The following is a 20,811-nucleotide window of genomic DNA, read 5'->3' as shown; positions in this document are numbered from 1 at the left end:
GTAACTGGAGAAACATGTACTTGTTCCACAGAGTGCAAGAGAGGGAAGATGAAGTGGGACACTAAAATCCCACCACCTGGGTCTGCAGCATCCCAGACAAATCTCCTGCCAGAAGGACAAAGCATGGGTATTTCTCCCAGAGTTGCCAACACTGGCATTCCTCCTGTTGACCTGCAGCTACAGGCTGAGGCCTGAGGCTCYCTCATGGCAGCAGCATCTGCTCCTGCATGAGCTCTGAAGTGGCTCATTGCTCAACTACTGCAAGTACAGCTCACACTGGCCACCAGACAAGTAAAAGGTGCTTGGACACTTCCAGTGGGGCAATGGGAATATACTACAGGGAAAGACATATTAGAAGAGGTATCAAGAAAAAGAACATCTAAGTTATACTGTCCCTTCTCTACCTCCAGTCTCYAAAGTAACTTGTCTCAACATGAGCTCATCCTGGCTGCAGTTTTCAGCCCCTCACATCCAGGCATTCGGGAACCTGAACCCCGAGTGCTCACACACCTCCTCAGGGTCCACTCTGAACCCCCATTTGAGAACTGCTGGTCTAGCTTAACTAGCAGCATGTGAAACTACAAACCTAACACTTAATGCCCCCTCAGTGCATAGCAGCATTCAAAGAATAAAGTAACATGTGCTTCAGTTACCTCTGGCAGGAGTGTCAGTAGCCTGATCATGAGGATTTTGACGAGACATCTACATGGTTTATAGTAYCTTACTGATTTCAAGAAAATACTATAGTGGCAGAGATGAGGGTAAGCCTACACGAGGAAAACCAGCTGCCAACCTACCCCATACAAACACTTTGCTCAAGACTAAAACAAACTCAGAGAGCACAACTAAATGCATAGCATTTTACTGGTACTAGTGCTTCCACAGGGCCTGTGGACACTTCTGTTAGTTCAGTTCAAACACTGCTGTATGTGGGAAAAATTTTTCAGAATACAGCAACACAATTTAAATGATGTCTAGATTGGGGAAGGGATTGGAGTCTTAATATTAAAACTCGTAAGATGAAGTATATGTTGGGGAATATTTAACCTATCACAGCATATTTCACTTAAATGGTTTTCCATGAAAAACTTTAACTCAAAGCATTACTCAGGCTTTACCATAAACCTATTAGTTGTTGAAAACTACAGAGGACTCCTGGTATAATCAAAAGAACATTTAAAAGTCTTTCTGTGAGGAGAACCCCACCTATTTAACAAAACATCACAGTAATACTCATGCCACAGTGAAGATGTTGGCATATTACTGTTGGTTCTGTCACTGAGAAACTGATGTTTAAACCTTCATTTTCACCTCCTAGGATTCTTTCAARGAATTGATACGTGCACAGATTTTCAATGCAGGTCCAAGCTTAATATTCATTGCACTCATAAGGTGATCCTCCTTCAATAAGAGGAGAGCTTGTCCATCAATTTCTTGGGCTCTAAATTCATCCGCAATATCCTGACAACCTAAAAGGCAATAAAAAATACAATTATTGCTTTAGAAATGTGCRTCTTAGATCCAATGATTTTGTCCACACTAGAGCTTTTCAGCTACACATTTTCCAGTGCTCATTCCTTTAGCTTGTTGAACCTAAATTACATGCAAGAGTTCAATGTTATGATGGGAATTCTGAAATAATCTGAAAGCAATTTTTACTACAGCCTCTAATTACACTATTTATTGGAGTRTTACTCATTGGGAATTCTAAGTCCCAGCAAAGACAGAATTTTCATTTAATTAAGAGGAACAACCTCTCATCATTGGAAGAGATTGTGAAAACAGCACTGAAATAGCAATCAGGAACATAATTCAAGTGGGCTCTTTCCAGCAATAAAAAGATACTATTATCTAACCCTATAAAAGATAACTATATTATAATACTGTTATGTGCAACTCAATGAGAACATCCACATAGCTACGATTTCCAAAAGGAGTTAATTCCATCTGTATGTTACAGCACTAGGTTAAGGAAACCAAGCTTTGATGTATGGSCTTTAGCACAACCATCTCATGGAAGACATTTATCATTAGTTATCTGAGTGAATATTCTACACACAGCAGTAACTCACTTTACAAGTGCAACTTTAAACTGGTTGGATCTTTTTTTCCATGTTGAACTCCTTTTCTGAACATGGAATAGCAGTCTCAGGTTATTGTATCTTACAGCATAAAAAAAGACTCTACATGGGTTGGACTGTCCCAAGTAACTGAAGGCCCCTTTCCACAAAAGAATGCTGTGGAAATAAAGATTCCTCCAAAGATGGTCTGGACATGAGTTGAGCAGAATCAGCCAATTATRCATGGATCTATGGCAGCTGTTAGATGGATAAATGTCTTCTAACAATGTCCATGAGAGCACTCATTGTCGGTTGTTTATTTGAAGCTTCTTTCCCCAGCCATGTTTTTAATGGAGTTTTCTTTATACATTTGTGTTCTCAATCCAGTGATCTCTCCATCTGTCTCAGAGCCCTTCAGACACACTCAAATTTGTGCTCCACCTTCCATTACTGATTTCAATTATTCCTCTAATAAGCCTATATTTTCCTTTTTTTCCATTTTCCCACTTTAAAAGTATACATTACAGAGACATGAWATTACTGTGAAGAACTTTTCTAGCTAGATGAGATCAACTAATTTCATGTTCTCTTGTGTGCTCAGATTTAAATTCTATAAAAAATAATTAGTCTTATTTCCTGATGCATTTACACATGTGTACCAGACAAATGAAAAGGAAACATGGAAGGAAGTACCAACATCCAAACCTGAATTTATTTGTATAATTACTGTGTAAAGGTTGTAACATTCAAGATTGTAAAAAGTTAGCTTTTCACAAAGAATAAAGCACTATTTTTTCTTAATGATTTGTTAAACTTCATGCAACAATTAGCTCTAACATCATCAGAAAGATTTTCTTATTGAAGTGTTGGCAACAGATAAAACATCTCTAAGTCAAGAACTGAGTATTTCTGGGAAAGGTATCATGGCATGTCTGAATGTTGCAATTGTCAGACCAGAGCATTAACAAAGAATCTGAGAGATCAAGAGAASTTCTTACATTTAGGATCAAAACTGATCCTATTGAAATACATAACTGGATGTTGTTGCCTGCTTTTTTCCTTTAAGCAGGATATGAAGAATTTCCATGCAACTTCTTAAAATACTTTTTATCAAAGTCATTTTTGGAAAAGCAGGGGATGGGAGTTAAATTTAAATGTATTTCAGTTCCCTCATCCAAGCACATCTGGGTATATTCTTAAGCACTTTTGCAATTGCTTGTTGTGCAATAACTTGAAAAAAAAAAAAAAAAAAAGGATGGGGAGTGGGTGAAAGGTCATGCATCTTGCAATAGAAAAAAGAAAGGAGAACAATTTGGCTCAGCTTAAGCTGTTCTGTGTCTTCCTCCAGAAGAAACACCTAACAGTGCAAGTGTCCTGGACACTGACTTCTCCAAAAAGATCCAGAGGAACTCAGGAAAAGCCTGACAAGGACACATCAATCCATTTCAGCTACAGACTACACAGAAAGCAGTAAATGAAAACAGATGTCCCTAATGTTTATGGAAAGGTGACAAATTACCATCTCCTACAACATGGCATATGGTCTGCACACACTGCACCAAGTAGATATATAATATGAAATGCCATAATCAAAATCAACTATATTATTTTCTGCATTAATTCATCTTGGCAGTATATGATAGAATACTTTTTCGGGAGAGTGACTTGAGATACTGAAAAGAATAAATCCCCAAATGCAGCGATGYAGCAATAAAAATTCTRGYAGTTTATGAATATAGTTTTAAATTATCTACTGAACTTTCTTTTAAAAGTAGTTGGTACTCATATGGATAGGAATGAGTAATTACAATAAATTTTCATTAAAACAAGATAAAAATAATGTTTGTTTAAAATCAAAGATCACCTTGTTTATAGAATACAAAAAACTAAACCAGATTCAGCAGCTGGTGAAACAATGTAAAAGTAATGGTTTCAAAGCAAAACCACATTTTAAGAATAACATTTTTGGTTACATACTAGCAAGTGAATTGTGTTTATGTGGCACTTCAATTATTCTAGCACAGGAACWACCATTTATTGAGAGGCTGGCATCAATTAAATTGAGCTTCAAATCTGTAAATAAGTAACTGAAAACAGCATCAMTGTAACTACACTCCATAACACAGCTCAAGTACAGAAAGAGGAATGACCATGTCCTAAACCTAAGGAGCTTTACTTGTTTTTACAGACATCACTGAAGGTTCCCAGAAGCAGACAGTATACTTAATTGCAATGAGCTACCAGAAGAAGGGTACTTCAAGGATGATTTCTGCCGATTTTAGAGATCTCTTACTCAATTCTTGGCTTGACCTATTACAAAAGACTACATGTCATAATGCATGTGTACGACTTAGCAATGAAGATACATTCCTTACAGGCTACTAGCCTAATGGGATTCACAGAAAAATGGTATAGCACTCCAGAAAAAGTAGAAAATTAGGAACAAAATTAGCCTGGGTTTWAATAGTTAAGCAAAAAAATTCTGGTATGGCTGCTATGGTGGAGATCTGCCTTGTCTGCAGGGACCAGAGTGTCTGATCAGATAAAATGGCATCCTTGGGAAAAGGTGGGGAGTGAAGCTTTAAAGGTTATGATGATTAGGAAARAATAAATGTCAAATAACCTGAAGATGACACAAAGGTAGCTATGAATATCAAGCTAAAGAAAAGGTTTGTGAACAAGGAGAAACCTAATTATTTTTTCTAAGAACAAACTGCATACCAGTATGCAGAATTTCTACAGAAGGGCTCTGAGTAAAGCTAAGCAAAAAGTTTATAGCAGAAATTTGCTTATTCTTTTTTCATTACTTGTATCAGGACACATCTTTCAAACTTTTCAGTTGTACCAGGGAAGTAACACTGCTCTTGCTTTTCATACTGAGTAAGCAGCAAGGGAGGAGGGAGAAGAATGAGTAAGTGAGGAAGGAGGAGAAGAAAGCAGTGTAACAGGGAGGAATTGTGTCTGATCTCTCTACTGACCTCTTGAGAGAAGTCAGACTGAAGGAAGGAACAGCTCTAATCTCCATCAGCTGGGATGCAACAGCAGRAGTGGGACTAGTTCTATCAACATGGGATTTGTGCTGAAGGAACAAGCAAGAGGAAACAAATCATATTCCAGTCTCTATCACCAGCTAACGCTGCTGCGGTTACCACACCACCTCCTCATCACAGTGTTGCTATAAAGCAAGGAACTTCATTGTTAAAACCAACAGAACAAGTTATTGCCCATTYCATACCAGGCAGAGAATGTATAAAGGCCCAAACTTCATCGACAGTCCATACTGAGGGGTCAGTTTGCACCACTGGTAAGAGGTCAATGCTCTCGGGCATTTTCCGGATCCTCAGCTCCCGAAGCTCTCGCTCCCTCTCCCTCTCACTCTGTCTCCGCAGGCGCGTGGTCATGGCCGCTGGAACAGCATCTTCATGAGGAGCCAGATCTTCTTCTGCAGATGGATAAGTAATTGGAAGCTGGAAAACGCAGTACAAATACACTACAGTATTAGGCTTTATTTGCAWTTCCCAAAGCAATGCCATAGTTTGAAGCAAATATTCCACAGACCTGTCTAAGAAAATGATCTCGTGACGCCCCCTCAGGGCCGCTCGGCCGACGCCCGCGTCGCCCAAGACTTTGGCTATCTGACTTCCGATTCCAACGACTGGTCTTGTCTGATGGRAACAGCCCAAATTTCTTAGTGCAACTAAGGCTGTGCCTAAAGAAGTAAGATATATTCAATAATGCACTAGTAGTTTTTTGGAGTGAATTCAATCAAGTAACCATAAAATCACAGTGTTGTAGAAATGCTGCTTAATTACAACAACAGCTGTCACAGAAATACAAAAAAAGGTATCTTGAAGGCCATTTACTCAAAYCCTCATCTCAATGTGGGATCAAGTACATCCAGATTATCCCTGGAAGATGTCTGTCCTTCCCATTTTTAACAATTTTCCATGATAGAAATACCTTTGCATTTGATCACCTAGTACAGTTCTGCTCTGAAATATCTACTAAAAACCTAAAATCACACTGGKTTTTTTGGTTCCATTTTCTCTGTCTAGCTGATAACCAATCAAAGGAGGATGGAGGCAAAAATCTCATGTTAGGATTAAAGGACTAAATCCCTTTAAGTAACGTTGCTGGTGCTGTCCCAAGAAGTACCAAATCAAAAATATATTTTCCCACTACTTAAATGGGCCTGCAGAAGACATTAGAGAAAGGTCATGTCCTCACACACTGATGCCAAAAAAGAGCTAAGTGGTGACTAGCRGTAGCAATTCCCCACTTCTAAAATYTAGGGTATTAAGCATWAATTTTMCATTTGTAATGATRGAAGATTTTGCATTCAGATGTTGACAGTAAATTTTTGCTCTCTTAACCAGGAGAGATGAATTAATTAACCAGATAATGATAAATAATAATTAGACAAAGTTACCTTTTGGCACAGGATGTGGAGCAGAATCTTTTTGACCGTAGAAACTTATTGGGATATCCCATTTTTCCRCAAAACTCACACTTCAGAAGATCATTTTCAATTTCATCCAGTCCCTCTAAAGAAAGGAATGAAGCATAAAGAAGTCAGTTTCAATAACATAAAATTATGTTCACATTTCTCACCTCAAGCATTTAACACATTCAATTAAATACTTTGATTAACAATTATGCAAAGATCAGTTTGTTTCCCATTACATAGCACACAGAACTGGAGGGGGGAAAATGGTTATTCAAACAAAACCTACAAACCTTCTGCAATCATATCCTCTATCTCTGTGTCCGATGAATTCTCTGCATGCTTTGTGTTCTGCAAGTCTGATTCAACGCACACCACACTCATGATCTGACCCTCCACCAGCAAACTCTTCTCTGCAGGCTGTTCCACCAGCAAAGATGAACGACTGACCTATTGCAAYAAAAGCCAAGCAACAGTGAGTAACTGAGAAGTGAATAATTAAAAACAGTATTTGCTACTTAGCAGTAACTGAGAGTACAAATTGTAGTTATATCATGCCAAAGCTCTCAATACCATTCCTCAAAAAAACCCAAAACTCACTCCTGCTCTGCAGAGATTGCAACTACATTTCACAAAGGAAGAAACATATTAGATCTAGAGAAATAAAGGAATGGGAAAATGAGACACACATTAAATTAGTAGGACAGGTTTTAAATTGTCAGTTTGTGATTTAAAATTTTCAACAGTAATTCTTACCACAGTACCAATTACACTTAGCCCAGTTAAGAGCTTGCCAGTGCTTGAAACATCAAATTGTAGCATTTTAGAACTTTAACATAGACTCAGCTCTAACGTTTAAATTAAGGTATCACTTAAATTGCGGGATCTAGGAGACAGACAAATGTAAAAAAGTTATTCCAAATGGTAGCCCAAAACCACTCTCTGCAGATAGCTCCAGATACAGCCTACTAGTCAAGTCACCAATCAGTGGAAAAAGGGTCAAAAACAACATCTGAAACACAATTCAAGATCTAAATATCTACTAGCTACAAATAACATCATCCTTATAAACAGTTTATTTTAAAGATTAGTAGTAAAAAGTTCTTAGCAACTTCTAGACTTACAGGGAACGGTTCCAACCCCTCCTGAATCACAAAGCCTTCGATGACATGGGTCAGGATCTGGGGTTTAACAATAGCCTGTGGAGGTTTATTTTCTAGGCTGGGAATGCTATTGGGCATGGATGTGCTGTTGCTCCTTGTCGTTGCTGCTGGAAGCAAAAGAGGTGGTGGTGGAATAGAGGCATGTGAAGGATCAGATGGAGATTTAATTACTGAGGCACTGACTGATGATGTCACTGAAGGCAGTCCCCCATGTTCTGAAAAAAATAACAAAGCATGTTATGTTTTATCACTTATCTCCAACCACTGGCTCAGAATTCTGGAGGCAAGAGATGATAAATCCCCAAGAACCATCTCTGTATCCAACAACCCCTAACACAGGCTCTTCCCTATGCTTTACAGACTTCACCTTTAAAACAAGAYGTTTATCTTGACAGACTATTCCACACACACACACTCCTCATGCAAACATTTTCATTTACTTACTACCTACTAACTACAAGCACAGTTGGCCATTAATTACTTACACAAATCACAAAGCCAAAAGCTACCTTAGTTTGGCATTTGTCCTCACCTGACAAAGGATCTTCTGAATTAAGAGCCTCTCCATTCCCCAAGGTTATGGCTGGTGGAGACAAGGTGGGTGGTGTAGGTGTTCTTGCCATATGGACACAATCTGAATCCTCCGGCATCTCTTCTTCACACACATTCTCCACTTGGTAAATCTGCATCCAACAAACTATTGCTTTAGAGAGATTTCCATTCTAGCTTAACATCTTAAAACAGTTGCATTAATACAGTTTTTAAAATAAATTACCAGTTAAAAAAGGTTCATCTTTTATCAAAACACTAGTTTCCAAACTGCACACCAAACTATGAACTCTCAGGACATCACAGTATCTATGAAAGCAAAACTATTTTGTTACAAACAGCAATATATATAGAGGCACAGTTCTCCAACCAAACAGACCAGAGAACTTGACCTTTTCAATATATTATGTGTATAGTTTACTGTATTTTTATTTACACATACATTTGATGCTRTTTAAACACATCTCCAAAATCCAAGTTTAATGACAAGTCTATAAATTGTTCTATCTTATGCAGCAGTGTAATCAAATTGAGTATTTCAGAAGAGCACATCAAGACTATCAAGCATTAGCGGTTATAAGAGATTTTAAGGTCTTTTCCTCAGCAGTATTGAAGTAAATTTACATAAATTCCTGGCAGTCAGTTTAGCAGATTAAAATGTAAAACACTATCCTGTCAAAAGCAACTTGGCTTCTAGTCTTTTGCCTAATTTCTCCATGAAATATCAGACTGGAGATTATTACCCTCTTAAAATACATTAAAAATGAACAGCAAACTCTTCCCTTAACCTGTTGATAACCTCAAAAAAGCCTGTAAGAGCTACTGATTCTTTTGCTTAACCTAATCTCATTAGCATGTTACCGCTAAAGCACAGCAATACATTCTGAAATGCCAACATTATTTGCATATTATTTTACTTTCCTGTAGATGATTCTAATYCAGTGACAAAAGCCAAAACCTTCAGCTACAAACTGCAGATATCTGAGACAAACAGTGAACCAAATCAAATGGTGGTGATGAAAACCGCCAAAACAGCACCAAAATTCCCCTATTCTTTTATGAAGAGGCTATTTTTAATGTTAGTACAAAAGTAATTATCCAGAAACCTATCATCTCAATAACCTGATATGCACCTTCCATCTACTACAGATGATTCTCCTACTCAAAATCTATCTGCTTTAAGAGGTAAAAGCTTACAGTCCATATGCTACATTTACCAAAATGCTTTTATTTAAGCATTATCATGCATTTACTTACTATTTTTAACTTCAAAAACATTGTAGTTTCATTAAGAAAAAAKATTTTAGGTCCTAAATTTGCACTTTCATTATTCCTGGTTAATATTCTTGATTTATGATCCATTACAAAAAGCCWACMAAAAAAACCCAAATCAAAACATGAAACRGAAGAAAAATGTCTACTGTTTTCTTAAAACTCATTTCTGTAACCAGTAGGTTTCTTGTCCTCTGTCTAGTACCTGGTTTAGCTCCCTCTGAAGTAAACGGGCCAGATACACAGCTCTGGAGAAGGCCAGGGAAAGAAAAAAGGATGCAATATTACCACTCACCACTGGAGTTTCAATCGGAACCGATGGCTGCACCTGCAGATTTACGGCAACAGTCTGTGGCGGTGGAAGAGCTTGAAATGGCAGCTGGACCAAAGCTTCTGCAGCAGGAAGCTCTTCCTCAGAAACCAAAGTATTCTGAACCAAAACCTGCCCCTGGGACAGAATTTCAGGCTGCACTTGTAAAGACTGCACAGACTGCAGAGGCAGCGGTTGAATCTGCGCTGAGGATGCCGAGAGCTGCGGCGCAGCTGCCAGAGGGATGGGAGCAGATTGCAGGGCTGGATACTGCTGGTGTGGCGTGGAGGACACGAGCTGCTGGCCCGGGGAAACCAAGCTGGGCGGCTCCACGGCCCCGATGTGCACGGCAGGGGAGGGTGGGAGCGGCAGGTGCGGCGGGAGGCTGAGCGGYTGCGATGGCCGCACGGGGTTGGCGGCAGCCGCCTGAGCAGCGGCCGGCTCGGGCTGCAGAGCCGCCGGCACCAGGGAGCTGGCCTGGGACTGGATGAGGGCTTGGGGGTGAATAATTATGGTGGGTGACTGACTCGGGGAGTGCGACGGCGGAGGGGATACCACCACTGACTGCTGAGCTGACTGGGATGGGGTGGGAGAGAGCGTGAGAGGCGGAGGATGGATGTGGATAGGGGAGCAGTGGGACGGGACGCTGCTGGGAGCAGGGGGAAGCGCATGGCTGGGGAGAGGCAGACAGTGATGCGATGGAGGCGGCTCCTGGCCCGGAGGWGTCTGAAGTGCAATCGGCTGGACTTGCTGCTGCTGCTGCAGGATCAGCTGATGATGGGAAATCTTTGGAGGTGGCGAATGAAGTGGGATCTGCTGATGTTTTACTAGAGAATGAGGTTGCAGTGGAGAATATGAAGCTGCAAGKGAAGGGAAGAAAAGTGACAATTAGTATTTATTTCTTCAAGTTCTGAAAATATTATTAAATATGTCAAAAAATCTCACTTTAAAGATCACACAGTTTTTTAAACACGTCAGATAGTCGTTTGGAAATATCTTCTTTGGCAGCATATAGAACACAAGAGCAACTTATTAGGGGAGTATATCAATTTCCAAAGCAAAATGCAGAATGAATAAAGGAATATGGCCATGCTTTTTACATACATGTACTTTCTACATAAAAGTACCTAAATTTATCTTTTTGGTGCTAGGTCTACGACTACTGCTGATCCAGCCTTCACTTATTTAAGAATTTCATGCAGYTTTAAAAATGGATTTAACCTTTATTTTGAAACAGACTGGAAGAGAAATGACAAGCATGTCACAACAGGATTTGCCAATAACCACCAAGTTAAAGTTTAGATAATGCTATGTTMAGAGACTAAATAAAATACCAAGAGTTCAGTATAAATTTAAACCACTGAAASCATTTGCTTGAACTTGAACACACCAGCTGAGAGGTACAAATCTAAACATAGTGCAGCTTCCAGGGGAACCAYATCACCTTTAAGTGAACCACTGACTCACTAGTCATTTCTTACAGCACACACATATCTTGTCCACCACACACAAACCTCTTCTTGCTTTGTCTTGTCCACTTAAGAAGCAACTCGTTTATGTAGGATTTTTGATTTGTTCTGCTACTAAGGAGTTCTCAGAGCATGAGGCCTCAATACCTCCAGAATGTCTGCCTCCAAGTCCCACTCTTTCTCTAARAGCTGTCATTAAGCCAAGCTAAATTCCACAGAACTCAGACCCAATTGTCTAGACTACCCTCACTCTTTCAAAATAAGGGAGCTAAGATAAACATTCATCATGCAGTATACGTGACCCTCTAACCAAGTACAGGTTATTTTGATTTATCTCAAWACAAAATAGTAAAATCCTGAGCATTGTTACCTATAGGTTTATAAAAATACTTGACATAAGAACATTCTCATGACACAGACAAGACAGAAAAAAAATCCCAACAAACCACTAACAGATTCTGATGGGAGCAAGAGGCTTGAGGTGGTTTCAGCCCACCTTTTTGCTGCCCAGAGATGACATATCCTGACAACAAACACACAGAGAGACCATGAATGAGAATCATGTTTGTGCTGTGGCTCAACAGGGTAGTGCAATTGCTATATTGTGCTTGTATTGTGATTTAAGAATATTCCTGCCTCTGCTTAATCATAATTCTGTGCCACATCCAATAYCAAAATATAAGTGAATTTACTATTAAAACTTGAACCTATCATGTGGAATATCTACAATAACATGGTCAGAGAGCACTGAAGTCTAACATACAAATTAGTTTTCATTAAATTAACTTTCCTATAGCTCCATACTCATCCCACCTGGTGTTATTAAGTGGTGTATGCTGGATGTCCGAGTGACCGGCGTACTCCGACACTCCGGAGCTGGGCTCTCGCCTTTCCTATTGCTTTCTGAGGGGTCTGGTTGGCTGCCCTTGGAACTGCTGACAGCTTTACTGGGACACAGGGACAAGGACTGAGTTTGACTGCTGCTCTTTGGTGGGCCATTCTGTGAACTTGACAACACACCCAGCTTCTGACTGCGCAACGTCAAGTTCTGAACCTGGGAAATGAGCAAAACATGAAAAAGCCCAAACCCTATAAACATCTGTGACAAACATCAGGCAAAAACAGAAAAAAACCAAAACATTTTGTAATGCTTTTCATCCCATGTGATCAAAAGAAGCGAAAAATCTGCATATCAAAGTATCTTTAAAGCCATAAAACTTAGAGAAGGATAGCAATCTTTATTACTTCAGTGATAAATACAGCAGTCTTTTTTCCCTTATTAGATTTTTAAAAGAAATGGAAATTGTTAATTAATTTGAATTAAAACTTTGATTTTTCTCTTTTATTGTGCCTTCAAAGTAAGTGACACAAGGCACCTTAAGCAAAGGCAATTTTAGTTTTACACAGACACAGTAGAATTGGTCTGTGACTGAGCTTCCAGACATCAACATAAACCAGAGCTTTGGGTGGCCAGTGGGATCAGAGTCTGCTCTGCGCTATCTGTGTGTTAACAAAMCTGAAACCTTTGTTTCTACACCAATTTTAACCTAACTTCTCATCACGACACCTGCAATGTCAGATGAAACAAAATGTTTGCATTCTGAAATGTAAATCAGTCAGGGATCATTTTCACTGAAGTCTGTTATATCACAGCCAGATTCTGTACATAATGATCCCAGATCTCCAATCCTACGTGCTGAGATAGAATTTCATTTTCAAGGATAATGCCTTCCCTTGTAGCATTAATTTACATCATCTTTTACATGAAAAAGAGGACCAATTATTATCACCATCCCCTATTTTCATTACATAATCCCTTCTTCACTCAACARTTAGTACCTGTGTAATGAACAGCTAGTTTACATTTCACTTCTCACGGTTCTGTGTGTCACCATAGGGCACATTCAAACCCAAGAGAACAGCAGATGCTTCCTCACTGGCATAGAGGAGGCATTTACTGCYATCCTGCCCCAGTAAGGACAAATCAACCTACAGCACACCTTCACAGAGAAGGTGATTCAGCTGGAGTTTGGCAGAGCCATCCCAGCAGCTCATCTGCTTTCTGGTCTGGAGTGGGTAGTTTTTATAAGCAAGTAAAACATAAGCACAACATCTCCTTACTTTTCAGTTTTGGCCCACTCTACTGGACAGACCTTTAACAAGTTTACACAAGCTTACCTGAGTAGCTGCAGACTGACAGGAAGAGGAGGAAGATGAGGAGACAACAGGAATGTCAGACTGGACAGCAGCCACAGTGGTCGCAGGAGTAAAAATAAGCTGTTAAGGAAGAAAAAWTACATGGTAACAGACTGAAATTTTTGAAATCTGTGAAAGAAACACAGTTTCTTAAAGAAATATATAACTTACATGTACTGATGTACAGCTTCTAAGATTTGTTTTACTTTTAGATTAACTTATTTAAAGAACAACTTATTATGGCAATTTATGTAAATAAAATTAAAAGAGAGTAATGCCAAATACAATAATGTATTTATTCTACATATTACAAAAAATCTTYSAGATTAAKAAACACATCTATGATCTTTCATACCAGCACTTTAAAGGACTTTCCCTCCAGTACCACAAATTAGTGAAAAACAAGATGAGAGCAGCYGAGTATCTACTACATTTAAGAAAGAGGGCTTAGATCTTCCAATAGGAACAGAGTAAAGCCAAACTTGGTAAGGACTCTAATCAAAACTTACCATCTGAGCTCGTAGATACATTTGAGCCTGGCTTGCACTCAGGGTGGGAGAGGTGCTGCCCAGCAACATCGTCTGTTGGGTAATGCTGCTGCTGGTGGTGTTGGAGGTCTGAGAACGGCTTATTATCTGTGCAGGTGTAGGAGAGGTGGAGAGGTTAATCTAAGGAAACAAAAATATTGCTTCTGTCATGGAAATTCAGTCATTCTAGGGTCTAAAGCYAGAAAGCCTTTGACAAAAATGGCAGAGGCAGTTGGAATCTCTGAACTGTAAAGACAGGAAAAACATATTGAGCCCATCATCAYAAAATTAGATTTTGGCAAGATTACATGTTTTTATTCTTAAACTGCAAGCAAGCACTTTGCAGTAAACAATATTAAGCAGTTACAAGTATAAACAATGATGTGAAGACTGAAAGATACAACTCATAGAAATACACATTCACTGAAAATGTAGAACAAGCTTTCAATGTTTTAAGAAAAACACCTAAACTTCAATATTTAAGATCTTTAAATGTTTCTATTATCTACCTTGGCTGGTATCTTCTGTTATGCAGCCTGATCAGGACACTTCTTTGTGCCACCATGTATGGATTTTCAATCCTCATTTCACATATGCACATTGAAAAATGACTGAAGACTAAAACCTTCTCCCACTTCACATTAAATGCTCCTCAAAAATGGCTTTTTAGCATCCTTGCTCAAAAAAAAAAGAAAACCAACAAACCAACTCTGTTCTGTTTTTCTTTTTCTTTTTTTTTTCCAACCAGTCTAACAGAGTTAAGTGCCCAGCTCTTTTTCATCACTTACTTAAAAGATTTCCTTGAAAAACCCCAGCCCAATTATTTTATTAGTTTAATATCAGATATCTTTAAAGACTTTGCCTCCTAAATTTAATGAATGAATAGTTTTACCTCTAACAATTGTAAGCCAAGCCAAGCTATGAGAGCTTAAAAAAATATACAGTTAAGTCACTGAAGCTATGCACTCGAGCCATGAACAGCTTGAGGGTGTGATTAATAAGCAGGATGTCTGTAGGACTAACAAATCCTACTTCAGACAACTGTAGAACTGTACAGAAGAGACTGTGCATGGCTGACAATGGCACTTAAAATACAGCATGAACTGAACACAGAGCTGCTCACAAGTGAAACCTGAGCACATGCCTAGAATATGGGAAGTGAAGCTGCAAAAAAAAAAAAGCATGATAAAAGATGACAATCAATAAGAGAATGAATGCGATAAACATTTAATCAGTTTCATAAATATATGTTAGCATTGACTTGGATTCTTTAGRTTTGGTGCTACAGAGTTATTATTTTCACCTACAGTTGTACCCTGAATAAAGGAACTAATGTAGAAAATCCAATAAGAAATCATGTAWGAGATGAGAGCTCAGGGAGTGATTTCTCCAGGAGTTTGGACAGCCACTGGTGCTTGAGGAGCGAGCAGCTSCCCCTCAGAATTAAGAAGGGTCTGGGAGTGGGGAAGCCAACCCTGGCCACCAACAATCACACACAGCACCCAACACYTACTACAGAGTTGTCATACTTCTGTTTATTGTGTCTGTAATACTAATTTTAACAATACAAACTGAAACRCTAAAATATTTTCTGTTTTTCCCTGTAGCCATAAAACAACCAAGGGGTTGGGAATTGGAGGGAAGGCTTTGTGCAGTTACGTACCGAGGTCTGCGACATGCTTGACTGCTGAGTGACACTCCCAGTGGGGGAAGTACATTGCCTCCCACCTGACAGGCTTGCCTAAATAGCAAGAATATGTGTCAAATAGTGAAATCAGAAAGTGCTTAAGTGATGTTCATTTTATTGCATAAACCATCAGAAACAGCCCTCTCTACCTTTACCTTTTCTCTGAGTTAAGAATGCTTCACTCAGTGGAAATGGTGCTCAGCAAAGTGCACTCTGCGCTATGAAATGCTACCTGCAAGGTGCTAAATTCCTTGAAGTCCTACCAAATTTCAAGCATCTAATTCTTTCAGACCAAGACTTGAAAAAAAACTATCAGAGGTAAAGTCTACCAAACAGTTAATGAAGGCACTAAGTGATCACCTTATTACCTATGGTGCTTRGACCTTAAAATGAGCTATCATTAAAAACTGTCATTATTAAAATTCATGTTATGATTTCATTGTGATTAGAATCTTCTAAAAATAAAACAAACTATATTTATATGTGCTGTAAAGAACAGCTTCATGTTCTGRAATGGTAGCTTATGTATGCACATCTAGTGTCTATCACAGGATGCYGTTCCAGCCCTTCAGATGAATAACAGGGACAGTGATTTAGGTTTCTGTATGAACAGAAACAAAACTTCTCAGCCTTCCCAACCTGATATTCTTTGCTCTGTCTTAATAACTGTATATCCACGCAGAAATCTATCACAACAAAAAAGACAAATCAACATATTACCACAATCTAATGAAAAAGTTATAGAAGAAAAGAGCCAGGAGCAAAAATGAGTCAGTCCAGTTCTGACAACAAACAGCCAYATCCCTGAGGTCTTTAACTCCATTCAGCATTTCCCTGTGTAAAATCATTAACAACCACCTCTCTCTGCAAGATCATATTCTCAATCCAAGGTCAACTGAGGTCAAAAGAAATCTTGCCACTGCTTGAATTCAAAATGGGTCTCCTCCAGAGATCACTGATGTTAAAAGCTGTTTCAGATATGAAACATCATTTACCACCTACATTTTCACACTCAGGGTTAAAATTTAATTTTGTCGTTACTTATAATGCAGCCAGATGTGAGGCAAAACACACTAAGATACCAGGTGTTCATTATGTTTTATTTCACTAAAATACAATGCTGCTCCTTGCTTCCCCATCAACTTTTAGAGAAAATCACGGGATGAAGATTGAAGTAGTCTATTTTTGATATTTATTACTGCTTGATGATTTACATGATGCATTACAATGTATGCAATAAAGCATGGAATGGTTGCCTACTGGAGCATCTATACCATCAGACAAAATCCTCCTAACAGTTTGGAGGATGATACAATTTAAAATAACAACATCATTAAAAAATAACAGTGAATTATCATGAGGCATTAAGCTCAGGCACTTAAGCTGTTATTACRTTTGACAATGACTGTAGCCCTGCTCTAGATAATACACGGTTCTTTTTCAGCAATCTTCACTCTCACCTGTGGAACAGTTGCCAGACTCTGAAAYTGGGTACTGCTTAAGTGCTGCTGCTGCAGAGCAGCAGTCTGCAGCATTAGATGCTGCTGTTGGGCTGCATACATCTGCTGGAGGTACTGAGCAGCTGAGCTAGGAGGACGATGCAAGGCCTGTTGAATAACCTGTGATGAATCAGTAGGTAATTAATTACAATTACAAAGCACACACCATGCTGACATGATGTTGAAGTTTACCCTTACAAGGAAATAACACCAAATAAATTCTTTTCACACCAATTATGTAATACTGAATTTGCTTCCTCACTGTTCTTGACCAAGTCATASAGTATTGTCAACATCAATATATTCACATTCTCAAGGACAGCCTGACAATACAGGCTGTCATCATTCCCAACATCATGTTCTGCTTTATGAAAGATCAGAGTAGTGTATGAGACACTAATTATCAAATGCAACAGAATGGACTGCACAGAGCTCAAGGAGACCTAATTTCAAGAACAGCAAGAGGGGGCTGGATCCCACACAGCACTTAGACCCACACAGATACCTCATATCCCTGTAGTCAATGTTGGTCAAATAGCTTTATTTTGCACAGGTTTATGTTAATAATCCACACCCTTAGCAAATGATGAACAAACCAAGCTTTCAACCATAGCACTTCCCCCTCCCTTATTTGGGAGACAGGCCTACCCTGCACTATGCTTAAGTGGTCTGATACCCTTCATTAAACATCTCCTGAAAACCAGCAAGTTAGCTATTGAGAAAGACAATGGCAATTAAGAATGAGAAGTTAATCCTGTGTAAAGTACTGCACAATGTCTGTACAGGGAAGGGAGGAAGATCCCAGAGGCCAGTACCTGGACAGCATGTCTGTCAGAGCCGCTGTAGACGGAGATCTGCGGGAGCGGTGTGCGGGAAGTGGAGGAGGTGGTGACGGTTGTTGTGGATGCAGAACATGATGTTGTGTTGGGTTCATTCTCCATAGCTGTGCAGCATTCGTCCAGCCTGGCAGGAGTGACATAAAAGTGGTTCACAAACAAGGCCAGAACACACGCTGATTTTAATGTAAAASTTTATGTTTTGCTGAAACAGAATAATGGACAATTTTTAAACAGGTAASTTTCTTAGAATCACAGAATGGYTTGGATTGGAGGAACCTTAAAGACTACCTTATCCCACACCTTTCAATACATCAGGTTGCTTCAAGCTCCATCCAACCTGGCCTTGAACACTTGCAGAGATGRGGCAGCCAAGCCTCTATGGGCAWCTTGTGCCAGGGYCTCAMCAAYCCTACAGTAAAAAATTTCTTCTTAATATCTAATCTTAGTTTATAGCATTTATTACTTGATGAAATCTCTTTAGAGCTGCAGTTACAATCTTCTAAGATCCATCAAAAGCAGCAATAAAGAACCAATTTAGGAATACATCCAAGATTTCGAGCCAGTTACATGGGACCAGTACCATCTCCCTCATCCCCACAGCCCAGGGCTGAAACTGCTGGCTGACCCTGGACATTGAGCAAAACCTGCTCTTGGCAAAAAAAAAACCTGATGAAATGTTTTGTTTGGGGAGAGAGGGAAAGGATACAGGACAAAATCCTTTCAACAGCAATACCTCACACAACACAGCAATAACCAAGGGAAGAAACTACCTATTTTAGCACCTCAAATGATCCTCCTCAGTCTTATGAGACTTGCCTCCATTGCAGAGCACAAACTGTCATCTTTAAAACTGAAATGAATCACAAACCTCAATGTATGTTATGGGGGTGTTTACTGCAGCTTCTTTTTCTGTCTTTGTATTATGATTAACAGGAAATAGCATAGTAGCTGTTTATTGCTTTCAAAAGGATGCCAAAAAAGGGAGGGTTGAAAAGATGTGTTTCCTTCTTACCATAAAGAGGGGCTCAGAGAAATAATCAGAGAGAGCTGCAGTATACTAGAAAAAAAGCAGCTTTGCCAAGTTCTTAACAAACCACCCATTGGATGCTGCACCAAATGGGAACATAATTAGGAGTTTCAACTCACACAGCTGGAAGCAGAGCAGGATCCTGCCAGGCTGCCACCCTCACCTCCCAAAACCCAACTACTCTGCAAGCAGAGGGCTGCACATGATGCTGCAGTTCCTGCAACAACTAAACTTTAACAGATACATGGTCACCTAAAGACCTTCTGCCTACCCTTGTAGTGGACACTTGCATGGACTTTGCCATCAAAGGAAATTCGTGGCAGTAAAGAAGGCTTTAAAAGCAGAGATCCTTAGTATTAGAAGTGAAGAAAAAATATGATTCGTTGTTAAAAATTCAGGTCTGTTGTGCATTACTGATGTCACTTGTCTACCTACATTAGGGCAAGACACACTAGGGTTCCCACTCCAATTGCAATAAACCCAGCATCATTTCTAAAGCCACTTTACATTAATTTCACATAATTAAAAGTAACTTAAGACAAAACAATCCTGTCTCCTTTAGTGGACATTAAAAGCATCTCAAAATATTAACACCTACAACTTGTCTAGCTAGTTTTTGCAGAGTTATGCAACCAGTTAAATTAGCTCAAAACATTAGATGTCTCATTTCCTTCATTCTCAGCCACATTTTGGATGTGTTATAAGCAAGACATGCAGCATATCCCACTCAATAATTATTCCACCACAAGTTCATCCCATGAGAGCTGTTAATCCTTTAGCTCAAAATTATTTCAAAAATTATATTGTCATTACTCAGGTAATGACATTCCACAAAGAATGTACAATGAAAACAGTAAAGAGCTCCTAAATTTCTGCTCAGCACCTTCATCTCTCCTCCAGCACCTCACTTTGAGTAGGAATCAGATACTAACTTATATCAAAATTAATTTTGTTTAATGACGAAGACCTTGCAATGATGGTCCCTGAGCAACTTTAACTCAAAACAACCCCTGTAATGGAAAGCAAGTTTTAGAACACTGAACTAACTTGAAAGAACCACTACGCATTTAAGTGAGCCCAAAATACAAAGCACAACAGAAAACTATATTGACAATGTCTATTTATTCAAGCAGTWCAAGATCCACTTAACTTCAAGTTACACTGTGCATAAGATAAATATTCCAAAGTTTWGTTTCTTTATATTTTTCATATAAAAATGGTCAAAGCAACCATCTGCAGCAAAAAATACCGCTATTCTATACCAATTAACAAGCTACTCTCACAGCAGATACACGAACGTCATTACTCATGTTTTGGAAAATGCCATGGTAATAACTAACCCTGTTGACAACCACAACCACAACCACAACCATCCACAACCACTTGGTTTATTCTTATTTTTTCCATTCACAACCTCTTCSTGCAACTCCAAGGGAACAAACCACAAAACCCAAATTAAACGAAAATTTCCTCCAAGCGTAACCCCTACAGGCATTTCGGTATTTGACAGAAGGCTCCGAAATAATAGTAACATWATAATAAAATACATAACGAAGGTATGCTCTGTGGGAATACACCCCACGGCGTGTGGAGCACCAGCCCAGCGCTGAGGGGCCCCGGCGCCCCCCGCCCAGGCCGGGCTGACCCACCCTCAGCCCCCGCCTCGCCCAGCCCGGCCCCGCCACCGCCCCCTCAGGAGAGCAAAGGCAGGCAGGCGGGCGGGAGGGGCCGGCCCGGCGCCGGGGCGCGGTCAGGACGCGAGTTCCCCG

At 39.5% G+C, this 20,811-nt stretch overlaps 1 protein-coding gene across 6 annotated transcripts; it reads right to left on the bottom strand.

Moving 5' to 3' along the window:
• Window positions 1–130: 130 nt before the first annotated feature.
• On the bottom strand, window positions 131–18,137 carry PHC3 (polyhomeotic homolog 3). 6 transcript variants are annotated; one of them, XR_008965568.1, is made up of 15 exons: window positions 17,992–18,137; window positions 17,138–17,296; window positions 15,654–15,731; window positions 13,973–14,131; window positions 13,446–13,544; window positions 12,081–12,321; window positions 9,784–10,658; window positions 8,200–8,350; window positions 7,629–7,882; window positions 6,798–6,954; window positions 6,490–6,604; window positions 5,619–5,769; window positions 5,296–5,527; window positions 5,039–5,139; window positions 1,407–1,469 (listed from the first exon to the last, which is right to left on the bottom strand). XR_008965568.1 is itself a non-coding variant. In XM_057369406.1 (14 exons), the coding sequence occupies exons 1-14, from the start codon at window positions 18,115–18,117 to the stop codon at window positions 1,315–1,317; spliced, it is 2,952 nt and encodes a 983-aa protein (XP_057225389.1). In that variant the 5' UTR covers window positions 18,118–18,137; the 3' UTR covers window positions 131–1,314. The 6 variants fall into 6 exon arrangements, 5 of the variants coding, with proteins under 5 accessions (XP_057225389.1, XP_057225390.1, XP_057225391.1 ...); XM_057369406.1 differs by lacking the exon at window positions 5,039–5,139 and having other exon boundaries at window positions 131–1,469; XM_057369407.1 differs by lacking the exon at window positions 5,039–5,139 and having other exon boundaries at window positions 131–1,469; window positions 13,973–14,098.
• Window positions 18,138–20,811: the final 2,674 nt, after the last annotated feature.

The sequence above is a fragment of the Malurus melanocephalus genome, unplaced genomic scaffold (genome assembly GCF_030028575.1).
Source record: "Malurus melanocephalus ecotype Western Australia unplaced genomic scaffold, MMel_1.1 scaffold_108, whole genome shotgun sequence".
NCBI classification, from domain to species: domain Eukaryota; kingdom Metazoa; phylum Chordata; class Aves; order Passeriformes; family Maluridae; genus Malurus; species Malurus melanocephalus.
The sequence above is the reverse complement of the archived record's forward strand: the minus strand, read 5'-3'. Positions and strand labels throughout refer to the sequence as shown.